Below are 16735 nucleotides of genomic sequence, written 5' to 3' on the forward strand. Positions count from 1 at the left end.
GATTCAGTCGTGTCTGACAACTGAATATGCTGGAGATTGTTTCTGGATGAGAGCAGAGGATTTTTCTTGAAACCCTCCTGAACAATTTGTGGGGATGTAGGTGCTTTTGATCATTTTTTTAGGCTTTCTGAGTCTCAAGACTCAACTAATCTCTGCAGTTCTCCAGCTGTGATCCTTGGAGAGTCTTTGTCCACTCAAACTTTCCTCCTCACTGCCGTTAGGACGATTTAGACACACGTCCTCTTCCAGGCAGATTTGTAACATCTTTAGTTGATTGGAACTTCTTAATTATTGCCCTGATGGTGGAAATGGGGATTTTCAATGCATTAGCTTTTTCTTAAAACCATTTTCTATTTTGTGAAGCTCGACAATCATTTGCTGCACATTTGGCCTTTGTGTTTCTTCATGTTTATACTCCTGTGGAACAGGAAGTCATGGCTGGATAATTTAATTTTCATAGTCACCCTGGTGTGCTAAAAAAAATGTAAATATGAATGCGAATATACTTAGACAAAGAGATATTTTACTCATAAGAATTTCTAGGGGTGCCAATAATTGTGGCCAATATTGGAGAAAAACATTTACTTCATAATGTGAGTTTCCTCCCACTTTCAATTGTTTTACTTCAACGAAAGGTTAGAATTTTGTGAATTATTTTAATGAAAGATCAAAAGGACAAACAATGCAGATTTATTTTCACAGCCGCCTTTGCTTATATTTACTAAGGGTGCCAATAATTGTGGAGGGCACTGTATTTTAACATAAAATAAATATGAGGGATGAGAAAGGTAGATTGACTTTGTCACATGCTTTTTTCAATAAATAAAATGCATTGACATTTATCAACCTCAAAAAAAGAACAAAAAAGAAAAGAATGAAAAGTGCAGAAAAGTGCATCGAGCATAGTTGAGGTTTCTCTGAAATTACATAGTTTAACATAAAATTAAAAAAAATAAAAAACTTAAAATGATTTCCAATTTGCTATTTCCATTTCACATGTCTTACCCTCCTCAAAAGTACTTATCTTTTCACTTTAATTTCTATTGTATTTTCTATTTGTTATGTGAGGGCATTAGTGGGAGATTCTTCTTGATAAACAGAATTGGGTGTGAGAAGGCAGAGATGCTTCTGTTTCTTTTTGTAGAAAATAAATGGTCACTGTCTACACCGGTGTAAGAGGATGGTGTTTCCTTGCAAGTGAGGCAAGGTCTGGGAACCTGGATTTGTTGCTTCTCCAGTATTTCAAGGGGCTCTCGGATCTAGGAATTGGGGGCTCTGAGAGATACACATTTATCTAAAGTAGACCATGAACAAAGAAAAAAAAATGCTATTTAGGTCTATTTTAAGAGGCAGTGCATCTGAAGCATGAATGAATCTATTTAAATCCTTAAAGGTCTTGCATCATGAATGTCTGAAGAATGAACACGCAGCTCAGCGATATCTTCTGCTGTTGGCCTGTTGCCTTCATCAAGATCTTTAAGAAGATCAGCCTTGTATGCTTGCAAAATTATCATGGTATGGCAATGCGGCTGTTGGAAAAGTTTGATTCATGCTTCAAATGCGTTACACTGAGGGTCGCTCCCCAAGTGCCGTTACCAGCGCAGTGCGAGTTCCCTTGAAATGGAGTCGTCTTGTTCCAAAAGTAAAGTCTGTGTGGAGGAAAGTCATCTTTTTATATAATGTAGTTGGGGATAATATTCCAAAGGCAGGACTGAAGACCAAATGGCTTTTATTAAAAGGTGAGCGTGGTCACAGGCAGGGTCAAACAGGCACAAACAGGAACAGCAAGGGCTAAGCCAGTACAGGCAGTGATCAGGGCAGGCAGAAAACGTTCACAAAACCAGGAATAAAAACAATGAGGGCAGGCAGCAAGAATCATAAACAGTCCAGACAGGAACAGGAACCGGAACCGGAACCGGAACCGGAACAAATAGGCAGGACAATTACACAGGGAAAACGCTAAAATGCCACACTGGGTAAACAAGACTGGCCCTGAGCTGGTGTGTGTGTGAGTCTTATTAGTCCAGGTAAGGCTAAAGTATGTGTCAATAGATGATTGGTGGAGTGAGTGCATGTGATCAGGGAGGATTATGGGAAATAGAGTCCAGGAACTCAGGAACAGACGGTGTTAACAATTATTGAAGAGGGACCATTAAGATTTTTTATGTGTCACTAAATTCTAAAAAGTACCCCTGTTTTATTGGATTTATCAGTACTGATTTTCTAAACTTTTTATTTTTATTTTTCCCAAACAAAATTATTTAACATGCTGTCAACATTTTTTAATAGTCCTTGATCAACCTCCAAGGAAAGAGCTGCCTTCTCTAAGAGAGAAGCCTTCATCTTTATACAGCACAATTCTTCCTCTTATTGATAAGTCTCTCTGCAGCAAGAACTGAGTTTGTTTTGAGGTTTCATTATTAAAGGATCGAAATTTATTTTACATCTTGAGATCTGGTCGTTATTACTTATGATTCCTAAATAAGTAACTTGATCTTTCACATGATTGTTACAAATATAGAGAACCATACAGCTTTAAACAGAGATTAACTCATACTTGTTATTATTTAAATAGAGACCAGCTTTAGAGAAGGAATCAATCAGTTTTAAAGCTAAAAGGATTTGAGAGGCATCACTCAAAAACAAATTCATCCAGCTGCTTAGCCACAACATGTTTGGATGTGTAATGTGGTGCTTCCAGTGAGTCTTGTTTTCCTTTTGCACTTTGCTTCCTCGTTCCCTCCTCAAAGATAGTTTTATTTTCTTACACCCATAATTATATTAACATGGCAAAGCTGGGTGTTTTTTTATTTAATTTGTGGTAATGCAAGATCATTTTCCCGCTTTGAATCCATATAAAGACTTGAATTAATATGAATTAATAACTTCTTTTTTTTTTGTATAGTCAGAATAGAAGATCATTACAATGTCATTTTAGTTTCCCCTGAAGGCCAAACTGTCTGTCAGCAGACAATGAGTCAATGTTCGGTTTTGAGTGTTGTTTATGCAGAAACAGATCACCTTGGTTAACATGTTAACATGCACTTAGACAGAGTATGACTAAAAGGTTACATAAAACAATATCTGTTACATTGATTTTATTTTATTTATTTTTTTTTTTTTTTTTTGCTCAGAATCAAATACAGTGACATTTTACTATTTCATCCATATTTACTATTTCAGCATGTTTTACACTAAACAATACTTTTGTTGGGAACTATATAGAGATTTTAGCTTGATAAAAATGTATTTTTTTCAAGAGAAGTCAGACTAGGGAATGTTGCGACTGACCTAACTGCCATTATATGATGATTAAGATGATTAAGTTTAGCCGTTATGCTTTCTCCAATGTAAGAGATGCAGACCCTCTTATCTCCCTATAATATACAATCTGCACAAGCTCTGATGACAACACAGTTGTTCCACGATTGGCCGGATACACCACATGACAACGTTTGTGCTACACTGCACGATTTTTGGCTGTCCCAGACGAAAGATTGTCATTGTGAAACAATCGTGGCGATTTCTGTGATTGTGGCGCTTAATGTTTCCTATGTACAGTGAGAGAGGTTCAAAGACAGCCATTTCCCTGGTCCTGAGACCAAAGTTAGCCTATGATCATGTCAGAAATTCAGCATGATCAACACATCATGTTTGCTGCTACGACCTACGTCTACTGACCAGCCAATGAAAATGTGACATGAAATCAACTCAACATGGCGCTAAAACCTAAAACGGCTTACCTCAAGCTCTTTTCTCTTCTTCTTTCGCCGTGGCACACATAAAAACTACAACTGCCAAAGTGTGATTCAACATGGTGTTTTTCTTAACTAGCTGATGACGTTTTATTCTTCTATAGAAACCTGCATTGTAGCTCACGAGTCAACAGGTGTCATCATCGTACAGTCTGTCGTACCCAAGTTTAATAGATCCATGTTGTGATAAAGTAATGATCTTATAGGATTGCTAAAATCGTGTAGTGTATCCAGGGCTTTAGTCAAATATTGCATTTATTTCACTTCAGCTGTGATAAAGTATGCAAATGCAGCAATGAGCGTCGCTACGGGAAGCAGAAAGTGTCTGACTTCATGTCTCCGTTTTCAGCTCCTCCCCGCCTGCACACTGCTACTCTCACCGATCGGTTGCATCCAGCCGCAGCTGATGTCGAACACACTAATGGTTGTTTTATTCATGCCATTTCTTTGTTCTGTTTTCTGATTGGGCCATTGTCTTGATTGTTCACAGGTGTCCCTTGTTTGTCTAAATAGCCCTCATGTTTCATTGTTCTCTTGACCAGCTTTGTTCCCTGTAACCATTGTTGGTATTTCTTGTTTATTTCATGCCTTGTTTGTCACACCAAGCCATTCTTTGTTTTGTTTATGTTATAATAAATTGCACCAGGGTTCTCACTACGCTCACCTCCAGTGGACTTATGTTACAATTTGAGACTGTAGCTTTGATGGCACATGTGTCATATCTCTGTTCACATAAGTGCATGTGTGCACCCCCCGTGAGAAACACTATTAAAAGGATGTCTTGGAGTATTTGCATAGCTTGTCCAAATCCTGACTGATTCGCTTAACTGATTGCATGAATCTGTTAGCATTGTGCTCATAACCTTTGATTCGCTACTAACATGATGCAGCTTGTTCATCACTTTTCTAAAGCACTTTTCCAGCTGATGTTAGTCAGATTACATCATACTTTCTGTCAGACTGTCAGAGTGAGAGTAAAGAGGACTGCTGTGCATGTGTACATCTTATGCACATGCAAATTTAGAGAATTCACAAACTGGCATGTGTTGTCTGAGTTATGAGCAAAGTGTCTCCTGAGCTGTGTAAACAAAATGACTTTCAACAGAGTGATCAAGATTAATTAACTCAGAGAATATATGTCCATTAAACACCACTGCATTTTGCAATGCTGTTTAAAGATGACTCAGTCAGTCTTTGGACAGATCACACTATGCAGTATCATATAACACTGAAGTTGTTTGGAATGTACCCCAAATGTCAAGTCCAACAGGTTTCTGATTTGTGATGAGTGCACAACTTGATTTAACAGACACACACACTCACTCACTCACTCACTCACTCACTCACTCACTCACTCACACTAATGTAGCTGCAACAGTTCGTTTTTTACTGTCTGGGGGGCTGATCTGTACAAAAGTGACAGTTGTGGTAAGATGGACAACTGCAGAAGATCATTGAGACAACCTGGTAAGTCTGTTCATATTTTTAAAATTATTTTATACATTATTTAGGTGCATACAAAAGACATGTAGATTCAAATCCAAATAAAAGATTAAACAACGTTGTATATGTTTCAATAAAATGTTTCTGTAAAACAACATTGCTTTAAATATTCTAAATATTTTTTTTAACAGATGAAGATCTGTCAAAAAGTCCAGCACCATTCCATAGAATAGGAAGCATACAGCAACCTCCAAACAGTAAGTTCTATATATAATAAAAATGTGTGTAGAACAAGATTTTCAAGATATTAAATTAACTGATGTTTCTCTTTTTTAAAAAAAAAAACTGTGAAGACTTTAACATGCACTTAATTATTCTATGGAATTTATTTACTATCTTGGAATATAATGATTACCTGATTTCTTTTATTTCCTTCTCCCACCCCAGAATTGAATAAAAGTTTCTTTTTATGAGGCTGTCAGGATTTAAGATGATTATCTGTTAACACAAAACTTGTCCATGTAATTTCAGTGTCAGAAAAGCTGAGAGTAGTGCTGCTGGGGTCACACGCAGATGCAAAAGCCTTCTGTGGAAACATGATTCTGCGACAACAGGCCTTTTCAGAGTTACCGTCCTCCCTGCATTTGTTTGAGGAGCGTGAAGGGATGGTTTGGAAGAGACGTTTGGTGGTCATCAACACTCCTGACCTGCTTGGTCCTGCTCTCTCTCCAGAAAAACAAAATGTGAAGAGACTGTTCCATCTGTCTTGCTCTGGACCTCATGCCCTACTGCTGGTCCTCAAGCCTGGAACATATACAGACTTAAAGAAAGACACTCTTAAGCACAACATTAACATCATTTTTGGTGAAGGGGCATCTGAATATATGATTGTTGTCTTCATGCATGAAGACCAGGAGTATATGAGTGGTAAAGACTTTACTGACTTTGAATCAGTAAAGTCTCTACCACAGACCAGCAGACTTCCACCCCATCATCTACAGAGGAAAGGACAAAAATCACAGGTGAAGAAACTTCTGAAGAGCATCGAGATGATGGTGATAGAAAATGGAGGCCACCAGCAGTTGTGTAGTGGTAAGTTACACCCTTGATACTGCAATCAATGACATTTAAGAAATGTTCACACCAAGAATGAAACCTATATTAGTATCCACACCAAAGCATGATAGCCTTTTGTTTATTACAAGCACTTTAGAGTAAATTGCCACTTAAATCCTCAAGCTTTTTAAAGTTGGGTGGATTCTTGCTGTCAATCTTTTTATAATTGATCAGCTGGAATTTTTTTCTTCAGAAAGTGATTTCAGTGATATTGTTAGGAAGAGATAGGAAGGATATCTTTATCTGGTTGCTGACATTTGTGGGACCCCTATAAGAACTTCAGCTTATTAAAGTCTTCCTACTTGAAGGATGTCTATATTTTTGTCCAACTCTGGGCCTAAGCTGAGCAGCCTATATAAGACAGGGGTGTACTCTGTTTCAGACATGGGAAGTCTTTAAAGATGATGTTGAGATGGTCTTTATTGTTTAGATAAAATCTTCAGCTCTTAAGCCCGGTACATACAGCACAATTTTGGGTTGTCCCTGACAAAAGATTGCCATTGTGAAACAATTGTGGCGATTTCTATGTTAATGGCTCCTAAACTGTAGTCCTATGTTGTACAGTGATAGAGTTCAAAGATGGCCTTTGTCACAGTCTTACAACCAAAGATAGACTGCGATAATTTTTTGACAGTGTCAGAAATCCAGCATGATCATCTCACAGCAGGTTTGCTGCTACAACCTATGTCTACTGACCAGCCAATCCCTGACCATCCCTGATTTTCGCATCAGGGAGGTAGCAAACCTTTCAATGCCATTTTATGACAATCCTGATGACTCTTTTATTCTGAAATTCAAGGGTCTCCTGATCTTCCAGATGAATGGTTTCTCGTTGGGGTATTGAAGGGTGTCCGATTCTTATGACTTTTATTTCTCATCAGTTCTCCCTGGTGGGATGACACTGAGGTGAAAAGGACCTACTGAAAGTGAAGAGGATTCAGCAGGAGCTTGTCTGGGCAAGATAGCTGTCTGTCCCTGGTTTGTCTAGGTATAATCAAAGACTATAGAATAACACAAGACGTGTCACTCGTATTGTTTTGAATGGGATATGGCGGAATAAGTCCCGCCTTCAAAATAAGAGCCAATCGCCGACTGGTAAAGTCATCGCGTCACTGCAGCAGCCGTTAAAAGCACCGGTTTCTATAGAAACAGTCAGATGCGCGCCTCCGAAATAAGGCAGAAGAGACGCGCATTTAGGTCTGTGCATGCGCATTAGCTTGATCCAGCCTAAAAAATTGTTTTTTGTCATGATTCGAGCGTTTGGATAAAACATTTATAAGACAGCTGTTGTCAGATTTCATTGGTGATTTCAAATATGAAATTTAATCGTAAGGTTGGCGAATAGTTTTGGAGAATTTGATGTTCCCCATTCAAAGAGATTGGATGATGCCCAGGATGCCCGAGAGGCGTTTCAAAGATGGCCGCCGAGTGAAATGACTTGTCTTAAAGGGACTTTGATATAATGTTTCAGAAGTGAAGCTTGGAACTGATGAGGTATCTTTGACTGTTTTGTAATTGATGTCATGAAGAATTAGTAATCTTACAGTAGGAACAATAGCCTTTGCTTTTTAATTAATTATCTGTTGAAGTAGAAGGTTTAAATGAAGGAGAGGGGGTGCTTGTTAAGGGATATTTTTTCATAAATATCCATCTATTTATGAAACTGCAGATACACAAACCAAAGCACAAACAAAAAACAAAGCAGCACATGCTTAACGTTTTGAATATCATTCATGATCACTTTCAATATTCCATTCAGCTCACATTAATATTAAACATTCATCCAGGAACACTCATGTACATGATATAAAGTTAAAACAGCCTTCCGTCTGTACCCCTTGACTCATTCACTCACTGTTTTGCTATTATTCTTGTACTTCGACTTGTTCACTAAACTGAACAGCTAATCACAGTTATCTCTCTCTCTCGCCCAGCGGGCTGACGCCCATTCTACAGGCTGAAAATGTATTTTTAACTCTTTCCCTGCCAGCTTTTTTTTTAAAAAGTTGCCAGCCACCACCAGCATTTTTGGTCATTTTTACTAAATTTTCTACAAATTGATTGCAAGCTTTAGGTAAACTTAAGGAAGCAGCTTGATTCTAGGGGACTGGGAAGGATTGTGCCCCAGATTCTGGAAGGCAGTGGAATGATGTTGACTTTGAAGGAAATCATCAGTCGTCATCAGTCAATCTGTCATCGCAGTAGAAAACTAATGAGGAATTTGAGTTGTGCCATCTTTGTGTTTTCTAGAATCCTGTTCTTGTCTATGCTCATACCTGTTCCAGGGTAGTCAAATGCCAAAAACTTCATCCTTCCTACTTTGACCATTTTAAGTGGATTATGGAGGTTATCAGCTTACTAGTGATTACCACACAGCACAGCTCTCTCTAAAGCATGTCAACCACACTGTCACTGTAGCAAATCACCTCCGACTTGAAGGATCATTTCCCAACAACCAGTTACGCTACAGTTATGGGTTCCAATCTAAAAATATCTGAGTAATACAAGATGTAGTCAATCTTAGTAGAAAATTCAGGAACCCAGGGAAACGGGGTATGGCCTAATGGTTAGAGAGTTGAGCTTGTAACCCAAAAGTTGTAGGTTCAAGTTTCAGTATCGGCAGGAATGATTGAGGTGCCCTTGAGCAAGGTACCTAACCCCTGTTGCTCCCTGCACTAGAGGTCTGCGGTGTTTTTTTTTGTCCCGCTCCCGCAAAGGTTCTATTCCACACGCACCCGCTCCTGCCTAAAATTCACTCTGTGTTCACCCGCTATCCGCATATAGCGATTTTATTCCCGACCCGACGGGTCCCGCTAAAGATCGTTTCCAGAATCTCGCGTTTAAACTTCCCCTAAAGAAAGAGAGTGATTGGGGATAAATATAAAACATTGCATATACAAGATTTGTTATTTGTCTATAATACTGTCAACACTCTAAAAAATGTCAGAGGATGTCACAAAGAATAACAGGCTAAATATCACAGAGAAAAATAGGCTAAATTAAATAGCCTACAACATGTCCCTCAAAACTATAGGCTAAGCCAAAATTACATAAACGAAAACTGTTGGCTTACTAGCTATACTGCAAAATACATTTTTTTTTTAACATCCGAGCAAGAACAGAATGACACTGACTGACGACCGTTTCAGTGTCTCTCCTCCAAAATCCGATCCGAAGGTTGAATGTTCTCTGAAGCTACACTTGTGCAGACCTCTAATGCAAAGAACATATCTTGCCAGGTTTCTCAGGACAGAGAACTGGGGACTGTGTGAGCCAGCACTGCAGAAAGTTTTGTTCACTTCAAATTCAAGCACAAATGCGCTGATGTCAAAGCATCTCTGGAGCGATCGGGTTATTGTCAGACCGCCCGCTCCCGCCTAAAGTACACTATAGTTACCGACCGCAATCCGCCTTTCATTCAAAATGTAATCCCGCGCAGCAAGAAATCTTATCTGCACACATGCATTCAAACACATACATGAACGTCAAGAATGCATTAAAGGTATTCGGTTTTCAGTAGGAAAGGTGTCATTTAAGCAGCCCCTAAAGTAATAATTAACAGTTTTTACAACAATAAACGATAGGAGGTTTTCAATCAAAAACATACATTAGCACGATAATAATATTTTCTTTACAGCTGCTGTAAAGCCAAAACAATCATTTAATTGTCACTGTGAAGCTGCTTTGAAACAATCTGTATTGTGAAAAGCACTATATAAATGAAGATGACTTGACTTTTTTTGTTTATGATGCAACATGCTGAGGCCGATGCAGTTCTAGCACTGACTTTATCAGGGTTTAGACTGTCACCTACTTTAGACTTATGTTGTATTACTCTACAATGACCATACATGTTGAATTTACTGAGGGCATTTTGTACAGTTACAGTCATGGTGTGGCTAATTTCATAGATTTAGAATGATTGAGGTTTTGGAAACATCTGAAAATTATTTTACAGAATTATTTATGTTACCAAAATGTTTGTTTAGATGATTGTACTGAGAACATTTGTGTTTGTGATTTGACAGCCCCATTTAGCACAGAGAAGAGCCTGGAGTGTGTGAGGATCGTCCTGATTGGAAAAACTGGAGTGGGAAAGAGTGCAACCGGAAACAACATCCTGGGACGCGACGTGTTTCAATCAAAGACTGGCATGAAATCTGTTACCAAGATGTGCCAAAGAGAGACCGGAGAGGTCTGTGGTCGACCTGTGACTGTGGTGGACACACCAGGACTCTTCTACACAAGTCTCAGCAATGAAGACGTCCACAAGGAGATCATAAGATGCATTGAACTGTCAACTCCAGGACCACACGTGTTTCTGCTGGTCATCGCTGTTGGCCCGGTCACACAAGAAGAGAGAGAAACGCTTCAGCTCATCAAGATGACCTTCGGACAGAAAGCAGATGCCTACACTATGGTGTTGTTCACACGAGGAGATGATCTGTCAGATCAAAGTATTGAAGATTACATTAAAGATGGAGATCAACATGTGCAACAACTGATAGATGACTGTGGAGGACGATATCATGTGTTCAATAATAAACAGAAAGATCCTGATCAGGTCGTGAGTCTGTTAAAGAAGATTGATGAGATGATGAATAATAATAACTCCAGTTTCTATAATGACAAAATGTTTCATGAGGCTGAGAGAGCATTTATACTCATGCAGATATGTAGAGAGATGGAGGAGGAGAGCAGACGAGAGATGGAGGCACTTAAAACCAAATATGAGTCTGAAATCAAAGACATTAAAGAGAAATTAGAGCAGAAAAAAGCAAAAGTTAGAGAATGTCTGCCCTTGGAAAGCGAGAACAAACTGATCAGAAAAATGACAGAGAACAGAGGCGCAGGAGATCCCGAACAAATGCAAGATCAATGTGAATCGAAAGTTGAGGGAACGAAGATGGATAAAGGGGAAAATCAGATTTCAGAAACAACAGACCTGGACATAGAGAGAACAGAAACAGAAAGAGAATCTGATAAAGATCGTACTGAAATAGGCAAAAAGAAAAAGAATAGAAGGAAGACATGGAAAACAAAAGAAACAGCAAATAAAGAGAAAAGACAAAATAAACACACAGTTACAGGTGACCATATCAGCAAAGATTTACCTAAAATACGTGAAGATGAGAGAAACGCAGAGAAGGAACGTCTGCTTCAACACTATAAGGAAATAGAAGAATGCCAACAAAAGATGGATGAGGCCATGAGGAGGTTAAAAGAGACGACTGAAATGTATGCTGTAGAAGTCAAGAATTTTAAAGCAAAAAATGCTCAGAAATTTGACAACTGGGAGAAAAACCACAGGAAACCCTGTGTGCTTCAATAACGGTCAAATACAATTGGTAAACATACAGTGAATTCAGAAATTATTCCGATTTTTTCAAATTTGTTATGTTGAAACCTGATACCACAATTGTTTAAATTTATATTTACCTCATCAATCTACACATCAATCTACACTCAGTACCCCATAATGACAAAGTAAAAACAGAATTTTTAGAAATGTCTGTAAATTAATAAAAAAAAAAAAAAACTGAAATATCACATTTACATATGTATTCAGAGCCTTTGCAACAACACTTGATATTTATCTCAGGTGCCCTCAGGTGTCTCATTTCTCTTGAATTTGGAGCTAAAATTATTCAGACACTTTGACCTGACCATGTTTTTGATTATGTGTTATCTGACATAAATAAGATTATTATTTTCGGACACATGCAGTTTAACTCTGAGATCTTGTCATATTTTATTAAACTATAGTGAATAAACTGTATTAATGAATGAAATGTTCAAGGTGTCTGAATACATTTTGGTTTGACTGTATGTAAATGTAATATCTCAGATTTTTATTTTTAATAAATTTACAAACATTTCTAAAATTATATTTTCACTTCATCATTATAGGGGTAAACTATTTTCCAATGAAAATGTTGCAGATATTTTTGTGTAATGACATACATAGCCCCGAAAGTCATTTAATACAGCATTTACAATCTAGATAAATCAAAACTTCTTTTAAATTATAATATTAAGCCAAGTCTATAAGCAAAGAGTGTTAACAGAAATCATAAGTTTGTGGGTTTGTTTTATCTTCATTTACTGCATGGCTCTGGTGTGCTCTCGCTTCACCAGCACACAGAGCTTTCCAAGGGATTCGATATGCCTGACTGAAGAGAACATGGTGTTAATTGAGAGTTTTTTGTTTATGGATCAAAAGAAATAAGAAATGAATGTACTAATATCCTACTTTAAGTGAAATGATTGTTAATAATTGTAAATTATTGAGTAAATTTTTTGTTTTAATGTCTGTGAATAAATTTCTTATTTTAACCCTTTCGCACGTAAGTTTCAAATATTCTGGCTGACCCCCCCAGCGTGAGTTTTTTAAGGCGACCGTTATTTAGAACGTATCACTTTATGGTTTCCACGGTGACGCGTCATTGCTTGTTACTTGACACACCGCAGCACTGTATGAGTGATGATCTGCTTTCATTTAATTTTTCCTTTTTTATTCAAAATATTCACAAATTTGTTAACTATAGCATGAAATATATAATATTCCGATTGCCAAATATGTGCAAGTGGATGTGTTTTGCTGTTTAAACAACTTTATAACGATCGCGTTAGTTGAGCCATATGAGCGATGGGCGCCGCCATGTTAGTTTGCGCCGCACAGAGAATCGGATCTGTTGGATTTACAACCCGTGAATTTATCCACTTCTCCCGAAATACATGAAAGTAAGTGTGCCGGTGAACTGGGAAAGAATAGAGTAACCCTTACAAAAATAACCTACAGGAATCCTGCAGGATTTTCATTTTTTCTGCAGGTATCCTGCAGGAATTATAAAATCCTGCAGGATTTTTCACTTGTACTGCACAGCAGTCCTGCAGGAATTATAAAACCCTGCAGGATTTTTTAAAAAATCTGCAGGAATTATAAAATCCTGCAGGATTTTTCACTTGTACTGCACAGCAGTCCTGCAGGAATTATAAAATCCTGCAGGATTTTTTTTAAAATCTGCAGGAATTATAAAGTCCTACAGGATTTTTCACTTGTACTGCACAGCAGTCCTGCAGGAATTATAGTCCTGCAGGATTTTTTACTTGTGTTGCATGTTTCTGTTGTACTGAAGGGTTCATTCTAGAACATGTAGGAATGTCCTACACATACTGCTGCACATACTGCGCTGTACAGCACAAGTGAAAAATCATACAGGAATTTTAAAAAAAATCCTGCAGGACTGCCGTGCACCTCACGCAGAAACAAAATGTTTGCTTACAGGAGTTTTCCCTGTAAATGAAAAATAAATAAGTCAAAAAATATATATAAAAAAACCCTACAGGTTTTGGATTCAGGATAGGTTATGTCTAGACTAGAGAATAAAACTCTGATAGTTGCTGTAGTTTTATTCATACAATTTTTATTTAATTAGATTCAAGTACATTTCATGGAACTATTTTGGATATATTATGCTCTGGCTGTTGGCAGCAACGAGACAAAACAATGAGTCTTAACAAGTAAATTAAAAAAATTAAGAGTAAGAATAAATAGGCAATTATTAAAAAAAAAAAACATTTCTCTAAATCATTTCAAAATTATACATTTCTGCAAACATCCACGACATGTCAACATTCAAGAGATATGAGTCTGTATACTGTACATTTTTACCTTTTATAACATGAAGATGCAGCTATTTTGTTTTTAATCCAACTCCCATCTATTTGGTTGGATGCAAAAAAAATTATTTGCAAGACCTGGTAGGTCCTTGAGGTAGACACAGGTTGAATGTATGTCTGTGCATTTGATAAGTTCAACTGAGTCAATCCCTCTTTCTTTTAAAATGCTTTTTGCCGTTATCCCTGATTCTCTGTCTTTGCTGATGTCATTACTTGTTGTTTTCATAACATCAATGAAGGCATGACCCTCTCCTTGCGCATTGCCTACGTCTATAAATGATCGTACTAATGCTATAGACCCATGTTTGGTTTGAATTGCATGGTTGATTCTTTTAGATAAAGATTTAGCTCCTTTTGAATGAATTCGCTTGCCATTAACCACAGCCCTAGAATAAAAACTGAAAGCTTTATTTGCACTAAAACCTGACTCTTGAAGGATATGAGACTCTCTTGGGGTTGGCTGTCGTACATGTGGGCATCCAAGAAACATCACGCTAGAACTACCAATACACTTTGTCACAATATTGGTGCCTCCCAACATTTTTTCAACAAAGCTTTTGCTTTGCCGTGTTTGTTCATCACTGAATACAGCAGCAATGAGTCGTGGAACATGTTGGTAAAGGTTAAACATGTTAACAATTTGTTCTGCTACAGCTTGTGTGCCATGAAAGAGTTTCTGAAGGTGTCCATTCTGGGACTCATATAAGAATGCACTGTGACTCCATAAAGGACCCCAATTTTTCACAGATGCTGCTGCATGTACAAGTATGTGGACATTATAAGACACATGACACTTTCCATACTGAGACTCAAAACGGCCCACAAATGCTTTTAAAAGGCCATCAGCTTTGTCAATGTCGTGGGGGGAAATTGAATCTTGAAGGAGAATGTATGTAGCCTGTACTAGAAGTAGTAAATGGTCAAGATATTGTCTGGGTAAAATGCCGAACAAACAGGGAAGGCTGTAAAATAAGAGAAAGTGTCTGTATTCCGAAGCTTTCCAATATTTACGCAAAGAAATTGAACGGGGTGGTCTTGTTATACTTGTAGGTGGTTTAATGGCAAGTAACCTTCTTTCAATCTGCTCGTTTTCTCTTCCAATGTACCAAGGCTCTGTATGGTATTTGGAGTCAAACCATAGGGTAGTCAGCTGGCGACAAACACCAAGTAATATGCCATGCATATAATCATATGCAAATCCAGAAACCATATTAAAAAACATCAGCAGCATTAGAGGAGATGGACCTTTTACGCCATTTATGCATGTTCCAGAACCAACAGCTTGCTGAGCATCTTCAGTGTGTTTTCTGTGTGATCTCAGCTCTGGCCCTGTTGACTGCAAAGGATACACCCTAGTAAACCCATTACCTTTTTCTACAACTTCACCCTTTTGATAACACCAGTTACAACCATGCTCTCCATTAAACTGTTTGACATTCTGTACAGCACAACGAGCCACTGAATCACAAATGCAAAGCAAACTGTATACATGGACTACTGTTTTTTCACCTTTCCACTGACAAGGTAACCCTTGGTTTTCAAGACTACGCAATTCATCAACAAATGATTGCAGAAACGAGTTCATTTCTGGCTTTTTTGGCCCAAACCACAAACCGCCAAGAATGACATGCTTTGCCCTCAGATTAGGGGGGAGCTCGTTGATTGTGACTTGAAGAGGCCAGATATGAAAAGGAGAAGATTTGAAAATTGGAACACCATCAACATTCCAGGACACTGAAATATTCAACAATTTTGGGTCATTCAGTGCATCAATCGATTTGTACATAGTGCCATCAAATATGTCTTCAACATTTTGTGAGTTGCGCTTTGTCCTTGACCATTTGTAATTCAAAGACTGACAAAAATCTGTATCTTGAAATTTACCTCTTAATTGATCTGAAATAGATAATTTGATAAAGACAGAGCCAGATTTGATTAAGTTTTCCATGTCCCCTGGGGTACCATTGCATGAAGCACAATGGGTGGGGATTTCACTACCAAAGAAATGTTGGCAGGATGGGCAAATATACTGGACTTCAAAAGTGTCACAGTGAAAGGATTTCATGAACTTGTATAAGCTATCTGGAACACCATTGGTTGAATCAGGACAGTGGAGATTGATAAGATCTAACAAGTCACTCAAAGCCACTTTGGATGTTGTATGCCTGAGGCTGTAGGCAAGTATGCACAGCAGAGATTCTTCATTAGTGATTTTGGCATTTGGATATATTTTTTCCTCACTGGCACACTCCTCTCTTTCTTCTGTGCTTCCCTCACAAACTGCACTGTGGTTTCTGACAATCTAGAAAGTAAATATTGCACTAATTACAAGCTGACACATAAAGAAGTGTGAGCTTTAAAAAAAAAAGCATGAGGCTATAGACTAGATACATATTCTAAACTTTATTCTCACATGAGTCTGTGGAAAGTTCTCATCAGCTGTACTAAAAACATCACCCTCGTCATCAGCAGAAAAGCCTTCCTGTCAGAAATTGTGCATTTATTGCACATTAAAACAAAATCCATATGAACACCGATATTTACAAATGTATGCAAAAAGCATTGGATTAAAAAAAATATCAGAAATCCATTCTCACATCAGCATCTGAAAAGTTTCCATCAGCATCGCTGACGACCTCATTCTCTTCATCAGTAGAAAAGTTTCCCTGTGAGACATGTACAGGTACTTGGACCACTAGTTTTATGCATGTACTTAAATTTTGTAAATGTTCTGGCTG

At 37.9% G+C, this 16735-nt stretch overlaps 2 protein-coding genes across 2 annotated transcripts in view; one reads left to right on the forward strand and one right to left on the reverse strand.

The window, feature by feature from the left end:
• The first annotated feature begins 5281 nt into the window (after positions 1 to 5281).
• Positions 5282 to 12644, forward strand: LOC125246535 (GTPase IMAP family member 8-like). The gene is made up of 3 exons (XM_048157478.1): positions 5282 to 5455; positions 5730 to 6290; positions 10343 to 12644. Coding segments are annotated over exons 1-3 (1866 nt in total). The 5' UTR covers positions 5282 to 5454; the 3' UTR covers positions 11647 to 12644.
• Positions 12645 to 13481: 837 nt separating this feature from the next.
• LOC125247063 overlaps positions 13482 to 16735 on the reverse strand; it is a 4561-nt gene continuing 1307 nt past the window's right edge. The window contains exons 5-8 of the mRNA XM_048158226.1: positions 16595 to 16663; positions 16411 to 16479; positions 15612 to 16299; positions 13482 to 13507 (exon numbers count right to left, since the gene is read on the reverse strand). Coding sequence (XP_048014183.1) covers positions 13482 to 13507; positions 15612 to 16299; positions 16411 to 16479; positions 16595 to 16663 — 852 coding nt within the window. The remainder of the gene's footprint in view (positions 13508 to 15611; positions 16300 to 16410; positions 16480 to 16594; positions 16664 to 16735) is intronic.

Source organism: Megalobrama amblycephala, linkage group LG15 (assembly GCF_018812025.1).
Source record: "Megalobrama amblycephala isolate DHTTF-2021 linkage group LG15, ASM1881202v1, whole genome shotgun sequence".
NCBI classification, from domain to species: domain Eukaryota; kingdom Metazoa; phylum Chordata; class Actinopteri; order Cypriniformes; family Xenocyprididae; genus Megalobrama; species Megalobrama amblycephala.

Excerpts from the sequence above, each read along its gene's own strand:
- LOC125246535 (XM_048157478.1), top strand. Across the intron at positions 6,291-10,342 it reads CCACCAGCAGTTGTGTAGTG|CCCCATTTAGCACAGAGAAG; the intron begins GTAAGTTACACC and ends GTGATTTGACAG.